The sequence below is a fragment of the Macaca fascicularis genome, chromosome 7, assembly GCF_037993035.2.
Source record: "Macaca fascicularis isolate 582-1 chromosome 7, T2T-MFA8v1.1".
NCBI lineage: Eukaryota > Metazoa > Chordata > Mammalia > Primates > Cercopithecidae > Macaca > Macaca fascicularis.
The window spans coordinates 27,423,104-27,437,744 of NC_088381.1; the positions used below are offsets into that span (position 1 = coordinate 27,423,104).

General features: G+C 36.9%; 1 protein-coding gene across 4 annotated transcripts in view; it reads left to right on the forward strand.

Annotated features, from left to right (window-relative positions):
- The window catches only part of AP4E1 (adaptor related protein complex 4 subunit epsilon 1), an 89,240-nt gene that overhangs the window by 44,906 nt on the left and 29,693 nt on the right, over nucleotides 1-14,641 (forward strand). For 3 of the 4 annotated variants that reach the window (XR_006699299.2, XM_045395457.2, XM_045395459.3), the window contains exons 14-15: nucleotides 359-661; nucleotides 10,150-10,264. Coding sequence is in view for 3 of the 4 variants with exons in the window: in XM_045395457.2 (XP_045251392.2) it covers nucleotides 359-661; nucleotides 10,150-10,264 (418 nt within the window). In the remaining variant the exon portion in view is untranslated. The remainder of the gene's footprint in view (nucleotides 1-358; nucleotides 662-10,149; nucleotides 10,265-14,641) is intronic. The other variant, XM_045395458.2, reaches the window with a different exon arrangement.

The window sequence follows — 14,641 nt, forward strand, 5'->3', positions numbered from 1 at the left end:
TACTATGTAGTAAACGCCATCATTACATGAGAATCATCATTTAAATGCTTACTGGAAAATAATAACAGGATGTGATAGTGCTTATAAAAACCAACAACCAACTCCAGAAGTTCAGAAACTTGTAAAGGTATCCTGCTTTATATATTGTTAATGACAATGGTGGGGAAAACCATTTTGAATTATTGGTATAATTTTGAACCTAAAATATACAGTTGTGTCTTTAATAATTTTTTCACCATGAGAGGATGTTTAATCTACTTTAAATTCACTCTAGCAGTAGGCACTTTGTTTAGATTTGAGTATAGTCTACTGTATAACTTGATATTTCTATATAAGTATCACTTTGTTTTATTTACAGGTATTAGGGGAATATTCCTACCTCTTAGATAAGGAAACGCCAGCGGAAGTTATAGCTAAGCTCTACAGGTTACTTATGAATGACTCTGTGTCTTCAGAAACAAAAACCTGGTTAATTGCTGCTGTGACCAAATTGACACCTCAGGCACACTCTTCTGATACAGTTGAGAGATTAATCCATGAATTTACCATATCTTTGGATACTTGTATGAGACAACATGCATTTGAATTAAAACATTTGCATGAGAATGTGGAACTTATGAAGAGCTTGCTTCCAGTTGACAGAAGTTGTGAAGACTTGGCGGTAAGACATTGGTGTTCCATCTTTTTAAAAACTGCGTTGTCATTAAATATAGAGTAATTCTTGCATTTGTGACATATCAGGAATATATCAAAATGTGGTTTCTGCAGCATTTAAGGTGAATGTTGGAGTTCTTTCTCACATTAGTATGACGGAATCTGAGAGCTCCCAGCACTTTGGGAAGCTGAAGTGGGCGGATCACCTGAGATCAGGAGTTTGAGACTAGCCTGACCAACATGGAGAAACCCCATCTGTGCTAAAAATGCAGAATTAGCTGGGCATGGTGGTGCATGCCTGTAATCCCAGCTACTCGGGAGACTGAGGCAGGAGAATTGCTTGAACCTGGGAGGCAAAGGTTGCAGTGAGCAGAGATTGCACCATTGCACTCCAGCCTGGGCAACAAGAGTGAAACTGTATCTCAAAAAAAAAAAGATTCAACCTTAAAAAGGTCTTCACCAAAGCACATTATAGTCAAACTGACAAAAGTCAAATTATAAAGAGAGATTTCTAAAAACAGCAAGAAAGAAGTATCAAGTCATACATATAAGAGTATCCCTATCAGACTAATAGGGATTTCTTAGCAGAAACCTTACTTTATAGGCAAGGAGAAAATGGGAAGATACACTCAAAGCATTGGGAAAAAAAACCCAGAAACTGCTAGACAAGTAAGTATACTATACACAGCATAAAGGAGAAATAAAGTCTTTCCCAGACGGGTAAAAACTGAGGGAATTCATCCCCACTAGACCAACCCTAAAAGAAATGTTTGAGGGCGTCTTACATCTGGGAGTGAAAAGATAACTTCCAACATGAATACACATGAAAGTATAAAACTCACTGGTAAGGCAGATACACAACTGAGAAAGAAAAAGGAATCAAATATTATCATCACACACACAAAATCCATAGAGGTAAACAGTGAAAAAGAAAGAAAGGAAAAAATGTATAAAACAATCAACAAAATGACAGGAGTAAGTCCTCGACTATCCATAACAACCTTTAATGAAAACAATTTAAAGTCCCCAATTAAAATATATAGGCTGACTGAATAGATAACAAAACAAGATCCAGCTATATGCTGCCTATAAGAAACTCACTCACCTGTAAAGATGAAGGGATGAATAAAAATAACCATGCAAACAGAAACCAAAAGCATGTAAGAGTAGCTAATGTTATATCAGACAAAATGGACTTGGAAAAAAATATAAAGGAGACAAGAAATGTCATTATGTAATGATGAAGGGATCAGTTCACCAAGGGCATATAACATTTGTAAATACATATGCACCCAACACTGAAGCAAATATATATAAAACAAATATTATTGAAGCTTAAGAGAGAGGTAGAACCCCATACAATCATAGTTGGAAACCTTGACACATCACTTTCAGATTAAGACACATCATCTAGACAGAAAAATCAACAAAGAAGCGTCAAACTTAATTTGCATTCTAGACCAAATGGACCTAACAGATATTTACAGAACATTTTATTCAACAGCTGCAGAATACACATTCTTCTCAACACATGGAACATTCTCCAGGACAGACCATATGTTAGGCCACAAAAAAGTCTCAACAATTTGAAAAAATTAAAATCATAGCAAGTATTTTCTCAAGCTGCATATAATAAAACTAGAAATCAATAATAAGAGGTACTTTGGAAACTGAACAAATATATGAAAATCAAAACAATATATTTCTGAGTGACAATTAGGTCAGTGAAGAAATAAGGAAATAAAAACTTTTCTTGAATCTAATAAAAATGGAAATTCAAACACAACTTACCAAAACCTATGTAATATGGCAAAAACAGTGCTAAGAGGGAAGTTTATAGCAATAAACACATGTATCACAAAAGTAGAAGGATTTCAAACAAACAACCTTATAATGCACCTCAAGGGACTAGAAAGGAAGAAGAAACCAAAGTCAACATTAGTAGAAGGAAATAAATAGTAAAGATCAGAGCAGAAGTAAAAAAATGGAAACTTAAAAAAGATACAAAAAAAAATCAATGAGATAAAAAGTTGGTTATTTTGAACAATAAAATTGATAAACTGCTGACTACACTAATCAAGAAAGAGAGAAGATTCAAATAAGTAAAACCAGAAACAAAAAAGTAGCCATTGCAATGGCTACCACAGAAATACAAATGATTATTAGAGATGATTATAAACAACTGTACACTAACAAACTGGAAAACCTGATGGAAACAAATAAATTCCTGGACACATCTACCATGATTGCACGAGGAAGAAATAGAAAACCTGAATGAATAGTGACATTGAATCAGTAATGGTAAGTCTCCCAACAGAGAAAAGCTTACGAGACGACTTTACAAGTGAATTCTAGCAAATTTATAAAGAAGAACTAGCACCAACTGTTCTTAAACTAGTCCAAAAAAATTGAAGAAGAGGACATTCTTCCTAACTCGTTTTATGTGGCCAGCATTACCCTGATACCAAAACTAGACAAGGACACAACAACAACAACAACAAACTATAAGCCAATATCCCAGATGACCATAGGAGCAAAAATTCTCAACAAAATACTGGAAAACTGAATCCAATAACACATCAAAAAGATAATACACTATGATCAAGTGGAATTTTCCCAGAAATGCAAGGATGGTTCAGCATACACAAATCAATAAATGTGATACTTCATATCAACAGAATGAAGGACAAAAACCATATGATCATCTCAATAGATGCAGAGAATTCATTTGGTAGAATCCAACATCCCATCATGATAAAAACTCACAGGAAATTAAGCATAGAAAAAGCATACTTAACATCATAAAGCCCATATATGACAAACCCAAAGCCCATATCACAATGAATAAGGAAAAACTGAAGGCACTTCCTCTAAGAATTGGAAAAAGGCAAGGATGCCCACTTTCATCACTCCTATTCAACATAGTACTAGAAGACCTAGCCAGAGCAATCAGGCAAAAGAAAGAAATAAAGGGATCTAAATTGGAAAAGAGGAAGTCACATTGTCCCTTTTTGCAGATGACATGATCTTACATATACAAAAACCTAAAGACTCCAACATAAAGTTCTTAGAACCGATAAAAGAATTCAGTAAAGATTCAGGATACAAAATCAACATACAAAAATCAGTAGCATTTCTATACACCAATAACAAACTAGCTGGAAAAAAAAAAAGTAATGCCATTTACAACAGCTACAAAAAAAAAAAAAAAAAAAATACAATACTTGGAATAAATTTAACCAGGGAGGTGGAAGACCTGTACAAGGAAAACCTCAAAACGCTGATAAAAGAAACTGAAGAGGATAGAAACAAATGGAAATACATCTCTTGCTCATGGATCACATGAATATTGTTAAAATGCCCATATTACTCAAAGCAATCTATAGATTCAGTATACTATCAAAATACCAATGACAATCTTCAGAAATAGAAAAAACAACCCTAAAATTTGTAGAGAACCACGAGACTCTGAATAGCCAATACAATATTAAGCAAAAATAACAAAGCTGGAGGCATCACACTACCCAATTTCAAAATACACTACAAAGCTGTAGTAACCAAAACAACATGGTATTAGTATGAAAAAAAGACATACAAACCAATGGAACAGAGAGAACCCAGAAAAAAAATTCGTGTATTTATGACTAACTGATTTTCAGTCAAAGTGCCAAGAATATATACTGGGGAAATGACAGCCTCTTCAATAAATAGTGTTGAAAAGCCTTGATATCAGCATGCGGAATAATGAAACGAGATCCCTATCTTTCACCATATAAAAAAATCAACTCAATGAATTAAATAATGTAAGATCCAAAACTATAAAACTACTAGAAGAAAACTTACAGGAAATGCTTTAGGACATTGGTTGAGGCAAAGATTTGTGGCTAAGACTTCAAAAGCACAGGCAAAAAAGGCAAAAATGGCAAATGGGACTGTATTAAGGTCAAAAGCTTATGCACAGCAAATGATACAATCAATAGAGTGAAGAAACAATCTGTAGACTAGGAAAAAATATTTACAAACAAGGGACTAATATCCAGAATATATAAGGAACTCAATTCAACAGCCAAAAAAGAAAAAAAAAAATCCCATTTAAAGGTGGGCAAAGGTCATCAACAGACATTTCATGGCCAACAGGTAAACAAAAAAATGCTAAACATCACAAATCATCAGGGAGATGTAAATCAAAACCACCATATTATCTTATTTCAGTTACAATGCCTATTATCAAGGAGACAAAAAATAACAAATGTTGCCAAGGATGCAGAAAAAAGGAAACTCATGCACTGTTAGAAGGAATGTAAGTTAAGATAGCCATTATGGAAAATAGTATGGAGAGTTTTCAAAAAAAAAATTGAACTACCGTAAAACCCAGCAATCCCACCCCTGAGTATTTATCCAGTGGAAAGTAAATCATTATTTCAAAGGTATACCTGCACCCCCATGTTCACTGCAGTACTATTCACAATAGCCAAAATATGGAATCAACCTAAGTGTCTGCCAATGGACACATGGATAAAGAAAATATGGTATGTATACACAACGGAATATTATTCAGCTAAGTAATATCCTAGCAACATAGATGGGACTTATTTCACTATGAAGTAAAATAAGCATGGCACAGAAAGTCAAATATTACATGTTTTTATGCACAGGTGGAAGTTAAACATGTGCATCTTACGGAGGTAGAGAATAAAGAAGCTCGAAAGGGTCGGGGGACAGGGAAGAAGAATGGTTGGTTAATGGTTAGTAAAATACTTAGATAAGAAGAGTAAGTTCTAGGGTTTGATAGCACAGTAGGGTGACTATAGTTAGTAATAATTGTGTATTATTTGTATGTTTCAAAATAAAGAGAAGATTTGAAATGTTCCCAACACAAATGATAAATGTTAGAGGTGATGGATATCCTAAATACTGATTTATGTATTACACATTCTATGCATGTATCAAAGTATCATATGTACGCCAGATATGTATGTCTTAAAATCAACAAATAAGAGAAATTCCTGAATTATTCTATATTAAGAGACTGTCACAGGATATAAATATCTTCACTGCAGTTCTCCAAAAGAGATACTCTTCTTCCTATTTAGAATCAGTACTGGATTCAACCTGGCCAGGTTGAATCTCTTTGAGGCTCTTTTGAGCTTCCTGCATATGGATGTCTGTATCTCTTGCAAGACTTGGGAAGTCTTTAGCTATTATTTTTCAATTAGGTTTTCTGTGCCTTAGCCCATTTTGTCTTTAAACTCTCAAAATCCAAATATTTGTTTGCTTTATGTTGTCTCATATGTCACATATGCTTTCTTTATTCTGTTTTATTTATTTATTTTTGTCTGGTTTATTTCAAAGACATGTCTTCAAATTTGGAGATCCTCCCTTCTCAATCTAGTCTATTGTTGAAGCTCTTGGTTATACTTTTTATTTCATTCATTGAATTCTTCAGTTCTAGGAGTTCTGTTTGTTTCTTAGAATTTTTGATGTCTACCTCTTTGTTGAATTTCTCATTCAGATCATGAATTGTTTTCTTGATTTATTTTTGTTTTGTTTTTCTGTGTTCTCTTGTATCTTTTGAGTTTCCTTAAGATCATTATTTTGATTTTTTTTTCAAGCATTTTATAGATTTCCTTTTTTTGGGATCTGCCACTGGAGAGTTACTGTGTTCCTTTGAAGGTGTTATGTTTCTTTGCCTTATTTTTCTTGTGTCCTCACATTGACATATGTGTATCTGGCATCATAGCAGGTGGTTCTAAGTTTATGGATTCTCTTTAGTAGGGAAAGACCTCTCCCTATAGATGTGTCTGTGGTATTGGTTAACAAGGTGCTTGGGCTTTGATTCTGGATGGGCACAGTAGTATGATTTCTACTACTGTGAAATGATTTCTTCAACTATAATTATCATCAGTGATGTCTGTGAGTTCCTCAATGGTGATATGGTTTGGATCTCCTGCCCAAATCTCACGTTGAATTGTAATCCCCAGTGTTGGAGTTAGGGCCTGGTGGGAGTTGTTTGGGTCATGAAGGCAGATACCTCATGGCTTGGTGCTATCCTCTTGATAGAGAGTGAGTTCTTGAGAGATCTGGTTATTGTAAAGTATAGCACCTCTCCCCCAACCACACGTGCGCACGCGCACACGCGTGCGCACACACACAGACACACACACACACACACACACACACACACACACACACACACACACCCCGGACTCTCCCTTTGGCTCCTGCTTTCACCATGTGATGTGCTTGCTTTTGCTTTACCCTCCTCCATAAGTAAAAGCTTCCTGAGGCCTTACAAGAAGCTGAACAGATGCCAGTATCATGCTTCTTGTACAGCCTGCAGATCCGTGAGCCAATGAAACCTTTTCTTTTCTTTTTTTTTTTTTTTAATAAATTACCCAGTCTCAAGTGTTTCTTTATAGCAGTGCAAGAACGGACTAATAGAATGGCTTAGGCTGTGGTTGTTAGTGGAGGCTGTAGAAAGGCTTTGTTGAGGATAGAACATTAGGTGAATTGATCCTTGTGTACCATTGATAGCAGTGGTTGGCTGGGCATACTGGTTGTTAGATCCCTGGGCAGTGTGTATGAGTCCTGGCAGTGGCAGGATTGGGTGTGCCAGTCCTTGGGCCTCCAGAGGTGGCATGCACACATGCCGGTGGTGGCAGCAGTGGGGCGCACACAAATTGATTTTTAGTAGCGATTCATGAATTGGGCAATATCTCATTAGCATTTTTCCACACTTCCTCCTTGATTTGTATTAGCGTACTGGTTTATTATAAGCTATATTGCAGAGGATACAGAGGAAGGAGATGCATAGGGCAAGCTATGGAGGAAGGTTCTCAGAGCTTTTATACTCCCCGTGGCCATGCCACTTTTCAGGAACCTCCACATGTTTGGCTATCTTCTTTTAATCTCCTTTGAAATTCTGTGTCATTTTATTCCTCCTCTATTTGAGAATCCAAAAAAAGTGGTTTTCCCTTTTATTTTGTCTATCTATGTGTTAAAATCTTTACCATTTTGGAGCCTGATCACCCACCTTTTAGTTTCCCACCTACTTTTTGCCACCACCCCTTTTAACCTAAAGTTCTCACTTAATACTCACTCTCTTTATTTCATATCATGATCTCCCTCAGGTGTAAATTAGAAAACTTTTTTTTTTTTTTTTTTTTTGAGATGGGGTCTTGCTCTGCCACCCAGGCTGGAGTACAGTGGCGTGATCTCGGCTGACTGCAACCTCTGCCTCCCAGGTTCAAGTGATTCTTCTGCCTCAGCCTCCCGAGTAGCTGGGACTGCAGGTGCGCGCCACCATGCCTGGCTAATTTTTTCTGTAATTTTAGTAGAGACAGGGTGGCACCATATTGGCCAAGCTGGTCTCGAACTCCTCACCTAGTGATCCACCCACCTTGGCCTCCCAAAGTGCTGGAATTACAGATGTGAGCCACTGTGCCTGGTCTAGAAAACTTTCAAAGGTAATTAGAATTATTCAAATTAGTTGAGAAAGAGAAAAAAGGGTAATATTTCCACTAATTTTGACTCAGATTTTCATGGCTTGTATTCATTTTGAACATTTCTTCATTAGTTCTTTCAGTAGTTCCTCAAGGGCAGAGGCCTTGCTTTAGTATTTGGTGGGCATTCCAGAGATGTTTATTGAAATGATGAATGAATATGCTACACATAGTATTATACTAGGGAGTAACTACACTTCCCTTTTCCTCCAATAAAAGATAATGATGTTGACATAGCCTCATCTCAAGAATCTTTTTTTTTTTTTTGAGATGAAGTTTCACTCTTGTCACCCAGGCTGGAATGCAATGGCACGATCTTGGCTCACTGCAACTTCCTCCTCCCAGGTTCAAGTGATTCTCCTGTCTCAGCCTCCCAAGTAGCTGGGATTATAGGCATCCACCACCACGCCTGGCTCATTTTTGTATTTTAGTAGAGACAGAGTTTCACCATGTTGGTCAGGCTGGTCTCGAACTCCTGACCTCAGGTGATCTGCCCACCTCAGCCACCCAGAGTGCTGGGATTACAGGCGTGAGCCACCACGCGCAGCCTAAGACTCTTATTCAAGCAAAACCTTTCCAGATTCAGAGAGTGAGGTGCCATTTTTATGTTTGATAATTATTTGCTATTCTAAATTATCTGAGCTATTTGTATATACTTGGCTAAATCAGGAGAGGCAAATCTTTGCTTTCTGAGGTCATCACTGCTCTCTCCACTTGTTTATTGTTTTTGTTCATCTCCTTCTTTTCTCCTTTCCCTGTCATTCTTTCTTCATCTCTTATTTATTCATTAAAAATTATTCTCCTAACACTTTTCCTGGTGAAATTAAGTAATTTTCCATAGTTTTGTGAAAAATAATTTTCAGTTATATTAGGATATTTAAATCAAAGGCACTGTGGGAGGCTGAATAATGGCCCTTGCAAAGATGTCCATGTCTTAATCTCTGGAATTTGTGCTTGTCCTTAAACATTAAAGAGAACTTGGTAGATGTGATGAAATTAAATATTTTGTGATGGGGCAGTTATACTAGATTATGTAGCTAGGCATGATATAATCACAAGGATCCTTATAAAAGTGAAACGAGGTTACAGAGGAGAAGGCAAAGAAAAAACAAAAGCAGAGATTGGAATGATGTGGCCACAAGTCAAGGAATGCTGGCAGTCTCTAAAAGCTGGAAGAAACAAGAAACGGATTCCCCTGGTACATTCAGAAGGAAGCAGCCCTGCCAAAGCCTTGATTTTAGCCGCTGCAGCAGGAAACCACTACAGTTACCGTACCTCATAGTATATATGTCTGTTTCTTCTGGTGGGTTACAGTTCTGCTCAGAGTAGGAACTGTGTCTTCCTTTGTCTCAAGTATAGAACCTAATAGGATGCTGTAACATATTTGATGCTCAAAAATATATTCTTCACTGCAGTGAAATTAATAGTAAGTGCAAATGATTTATATTGTTAGATTCCTAGGCAGGTGATCTGATTATAGATGTTTCGGAAAGCTAGAGAGTTGGGTAGCATTTTCATTCATTCATTCATTCATTCATTCATTCATTCATTCATTCATTTTTTGAGATGGGGTCTTGTTCTGTCGCCCAGGCTGGAGTGCAGTGGCACAGTCTCGTCTCACTGCAACCTCTGCCTTCCAGGTTCAAGCAGTTCTGCTGCAGCCTACTGGGTGGTGGCTGTGCTGGGACTACAGGTGTGTGACCATACCCAGCTAATTTTTTTGTATTTTTAGTAGAGATGGGGTTTTGCCATGTTGGCAAGGCTGGTCTCAAACTCCTGGCCTCAAGTGATCTGCCCATTTTGGCCTCCCAAAGTGCTGGGATTACAGTCATGAGCCACCGTGCCTGGGTGAGGTAGCATTTTTAGAATTGAAGTTTTCATTTCTCATTTAGAATTTTTAAAAATATATATGGGCTAAAATTATTTATGTGACTGTATAATCTACTTAGGATAAACGTATTTAATTCCTAATTTTTGCTTAATTTTAATATAGGTAGATGCTTCTTTATCTTTTCTGGATGGTTTTGTGGCTGAAGGACTCAGTCAGGGTGCAGCGCCTTACAAACCTCACCATCAACGCCAGGAGGAAAAGCTTTCTCAGGAAAAAGGTAATTTTTCATGGATTTGTGTTAAGCTAGAGTGTAGGGATGTAATTTTTGATGTTATAGTCATATAAGTAAATAAATAAAGATAATTACTTTCTATTATTCCTCTTTTAATGATTCACTTGTGATTTGTTTGCCCTGACTAGGTTTTCAGATACCCAGAGGAAAAAAAAGTTAGCCAAGAGATATTCCTGAAGATATAGGCTGTCTATCCATAAATACCTAAGATATGGTAGTCATACTGGAATTTATTTATTTATTTTTTTGAGACAAGAGTCTTGCTCCGTCACCCAGGCTGCAGTGCAGTGGCACGATCTGGGCTCACTGCAACCTCTGCCTCCCAGGCTCAAGCGATTCTTGTGCCTTAGCCTCCCAAGTAGCTGGAATTACAGGTGGGTGCCACCACATCCAGCTAATTTTTGTATTTTTAGTAGAGATGGGGTTTCACCCTGTTGGTCAGGCTGGTTTCAAACTTCTGGCCTCAAGTGATTGTTGACCTCCCAAAGTGCTGGGATTACAGCTGTGAGCCACTGCAACTGGCCATTATACTGAAATTTTGAAGAACTTTTTTTGTTTTGAATAATATATTTATTAACATAAAGATCTTTATGGGAAACTTTTTTTTTTTTTTTTAATTTAAACTTTTTAGTTCAAGGGTACAAGTGCAAGTTTGTTACATAGGTAAACTTGTATCATGGGGGTTTATTGCTCAGCTTATTTCATCACCCAAGTATTAAGCCTGGTACCCATTAGTTTTCCTGATCCTCACCCTGCTCTCACCCTCCACCCTCTGACAGGTCCCAGCATATGTTGTTTCCCTCTATGTGTCCATGTGTTTTCATCATGTAGCTCCCACTTTTACGTGAGAACATGCAGTATTTGGTTTTCTGTTCCTGCATTAATTTGCTAAGGATGGCCTCCAGCTCCATCCATGTCCCTGCAAAAGACATGATCTCATTCTTTTTTATGGCTATATGAAAAAAGTTGAAGGTAGGAGTATCATGTTGTTCACTGTGCTGGTAGGCTGACACATACTAGTCTGAGCATATCTGTGGAAAGTTTTCAGAAAACAACCTGGTTACTATGGACTAGTGAGTTTCATTTTTATTTTGAGCGGTCTTATATTTATTTATTTATTTTTAAATTTTATTTTCTTAATTGACAAATATACATATTCATGGGGAATATAGTAATGTTTCAATCCATGTATAGTGTTCAGATAATAGTAATTAGCATATCCATCATCTCAAACATGTATCATTTCTTTGTGTTGAGAACATTCAATATATTTCTTCTAGTTTTTGAGACTATGTAATACTTTATTGTTAAACTATAGTAATTCTGTAGTGGTGTAGAACACTAGAACTTATTTCTTCTATCTAGCTGTAATTTTTTATCCTTTACCTTATTCTTCCCTTTCCCCCTACCCTTCCTAGCTCCTAGTATACTGTATTCTAATTTTTACTTCTATGAGATCAACTTTCTTTAGTTTCCACGTATGAGAGAGAACATGTGGTGTTTAACTTTCTGTTCCTGACTTATTTCACTTAATATAATGTCCTTCGGTTTCATCCATGTTGCCATGAATGACAGGATTTCATTTGTTTTTATGACTGAATAATATTTCACTTTGTATATATACTACATCATTTTCTTTATCCATTCATCTGTTGTTGGACACCTAGGCTGATTCCATATTAGGTTGATTCCATATCTTGGCTACTTTGAATAGCGCTCTGCAATAAACGTTGAAGTGCTAGATAATTCATTCAATGCTGAGAGTGCAGTGTTTTGAAGCCCCCAACTATTACTGAATCAGGGTCTTTCTCTTCTTTAGGTCTAATATTTGCTTTATATATTTGGATGCTCTGGTGTCAGGTACATATATATTTTAATTGTTACATTCTTTTTATGAATTGATCCCTTTATTGTACAGTGTCTTTCTTTGTCTCCCTTTACAGCTTTTAACTTAAAATCTGTTTTGTTTGTTATTAGTATAGTGACTTCTGCTCACTTTTGGTTTTTGTTTGTTGGAATATCTTTTTCCAACTGCCCACTTTCAGTCTGTGTGTCTTTAGAAGTGAAGTGAGTTTCTTGTAGGCAGTGTATTGTTGAGTCTTGTTTTTTTAAAACCCAGGCAGTGATTCTATGTCTTTTAAGTGGGGGAATTTGATCCATTTACTTTCAAGGTTATTATTGATGGGTGAGGATTTGCTGCTATCATATTATTGATTGTTTTCTGGGTATTTTACATATGCTTTGTTCCTTACTTGCTCTCTTATTATTTTTGCAGTTGGGTGGTTTTCTTCAGTGACAGAGTTTGATTCCTTTCTTTTTCTTATTTGTGTATCAGTTCTACCAGTGAGTTTCATAGTTTTGAATGTTTTCATAATGGTAGTTATTGTCTTTTCACTTCCAGACTCCCTTGAGCTTTTCATGTAAGGGGTGGTCTACTGCTAATGAATTTCTTGGTTTTGGTTGTCTGCGAAAGATCTTATTTCCCCTTTATTTCTGAAAGATAGCCTTGCTGGGTACGATATTCATGCTGTTTTTTCTTTTTTTTTTTCTTTTAGTACTTTGAATATATCATCCCGTTTTCTCCTGGCCTCTAAGGTTTCTGCTGAGAAATCCAGCTGTTAGTCTAATGGGGATTCCCTTATATGTGACTTGAAGCTTTTCTCTTGATGCTTTCAGAATTCTTTGTCTTTGACTTTTGACAATTTGACTAAAATGTGCCTCAAAAAGGACCTGCTTGGGGTTGAATCTATTTGGGATTCTTTGAGCTTCCTGGACTAGGATGTTCTCTCTTCCAAGACTTGGAAAGTTTCCTGCTATTATTTCATTAATTATTTTCTTCACATTTTCCCTTCTCTTCTCCTTCTGAAATGCCCATAATACAACATTTATTAGCTTAATGGTGTCCCATAAATCATGTAGGCTTTCTTAATTTTTTAAAAATTCTTTTTTCTTTTCTTTTTGTCTTCCTGTGTTATTTCTAAAGACCTGTCTTCAACTTCAGAAATTATTTTTTCTGCTTTCTAATGTGTTGTTGAAACTCTTGCATATGTATTTTATTTCATTTATTGAATTCTTCAGCTCTAGGATATCTGTTTGGTTCTTTTTTGTGATATCTGTCTCTTTGTTGAATTTCTTGTTCAAATAATGTATAATTTTCCTGATTTCATTGAATTATCTGTCCGTATTCTTTTGTATCTCACTGAGTTTCCTTAATATTGTTATTTTAAATCCCTTTTCTGGAATTTCATATATTTCCTTATGATTGAGGGTCTGTTACTAGAAATTTATTATTTTCCTTTGGTGGTTGACATGTTTCTTTTTTCATGGTTGATTTGTTCCTATGTTGATTTGTATGAATCTGGTGGAAAAGTTGACTCAAGTTTATGTAGTAGAGTTTGAAGGGAAAGACTTATTTGTATAAATGGGTTTTGGAGTATAAGTTCAGTAGGGTACTAAGGCCTTGGTGGTGGACATGTAGTGTCGTCTTCATGTAGTTTTTTTCTTTCTTTCTTTCTTTTTTTTTCTTTTGAGACAGAATCTCGCTCCGTCACCTAGGCCGGAGTACAGTGGCACGATCTTGGCTCACTGCAACCTCTGCCTCCCAGGTTCAAGCAATTCTCCCATCTCAGCTTCCCAAGTAGCTGGGACTACAGGCACACGCCACCACGCCTGGCTAATTTTTGTATTTTTAGTAGAGACAGGGTTTCACCATGTTGGTCAGGCTGGTCTCAAGCTCCTGACCTCAGGTGATCCACCTGCCTCAGCCTCCAAAAGTGCTGGGATTACAGGTGTGAGCCACTGTGCCTGGCCATGTAGTTTCTTTAGCTGTAATCTGCTCTAGCGGTATTCGTGAGTTTCTCAGTGGCCCAGGCTGAGTTTGTGGTGATGGTGGTGTGGCTTTGCCAAGGGCAGGCTTCCCAGGCTGTTTTCAAGTCATGGATATGTGCATGTACACAGTGAGTCAACCAACTTGGGTTCTGGCTTACTGAGTTTGGGGCCATGGAGCTGTTACCCTGACTGGGAAGCATGGGCATGTAGTTGCCTAGCCAGCCTGGGGACACGTCTGCCAAGAGTAGCCTATGGGGCTCTTTCTTAGGCTTGTGATGTGGGTGCAAGGCTGTTTGGCCAGCCTTGGAGATGGGGGGCATGTCTTCTGAGGGTAGCCCTATGGGGATGTTTCTCTCACACAGGACATAGCTGCATGGCTGTGAGTAGTCTAATATTTCTTAAGTGTATTAGAATTCTTCATTCAACAAAATATCTGATGATTTAAGTTAGAAACAGTTAATAAAGGAAAGAGTAACTTTGTACTTAAGAAATGCAGCCTGTTAGGAAAATACATCTGTCATGATTTTGGTAAAG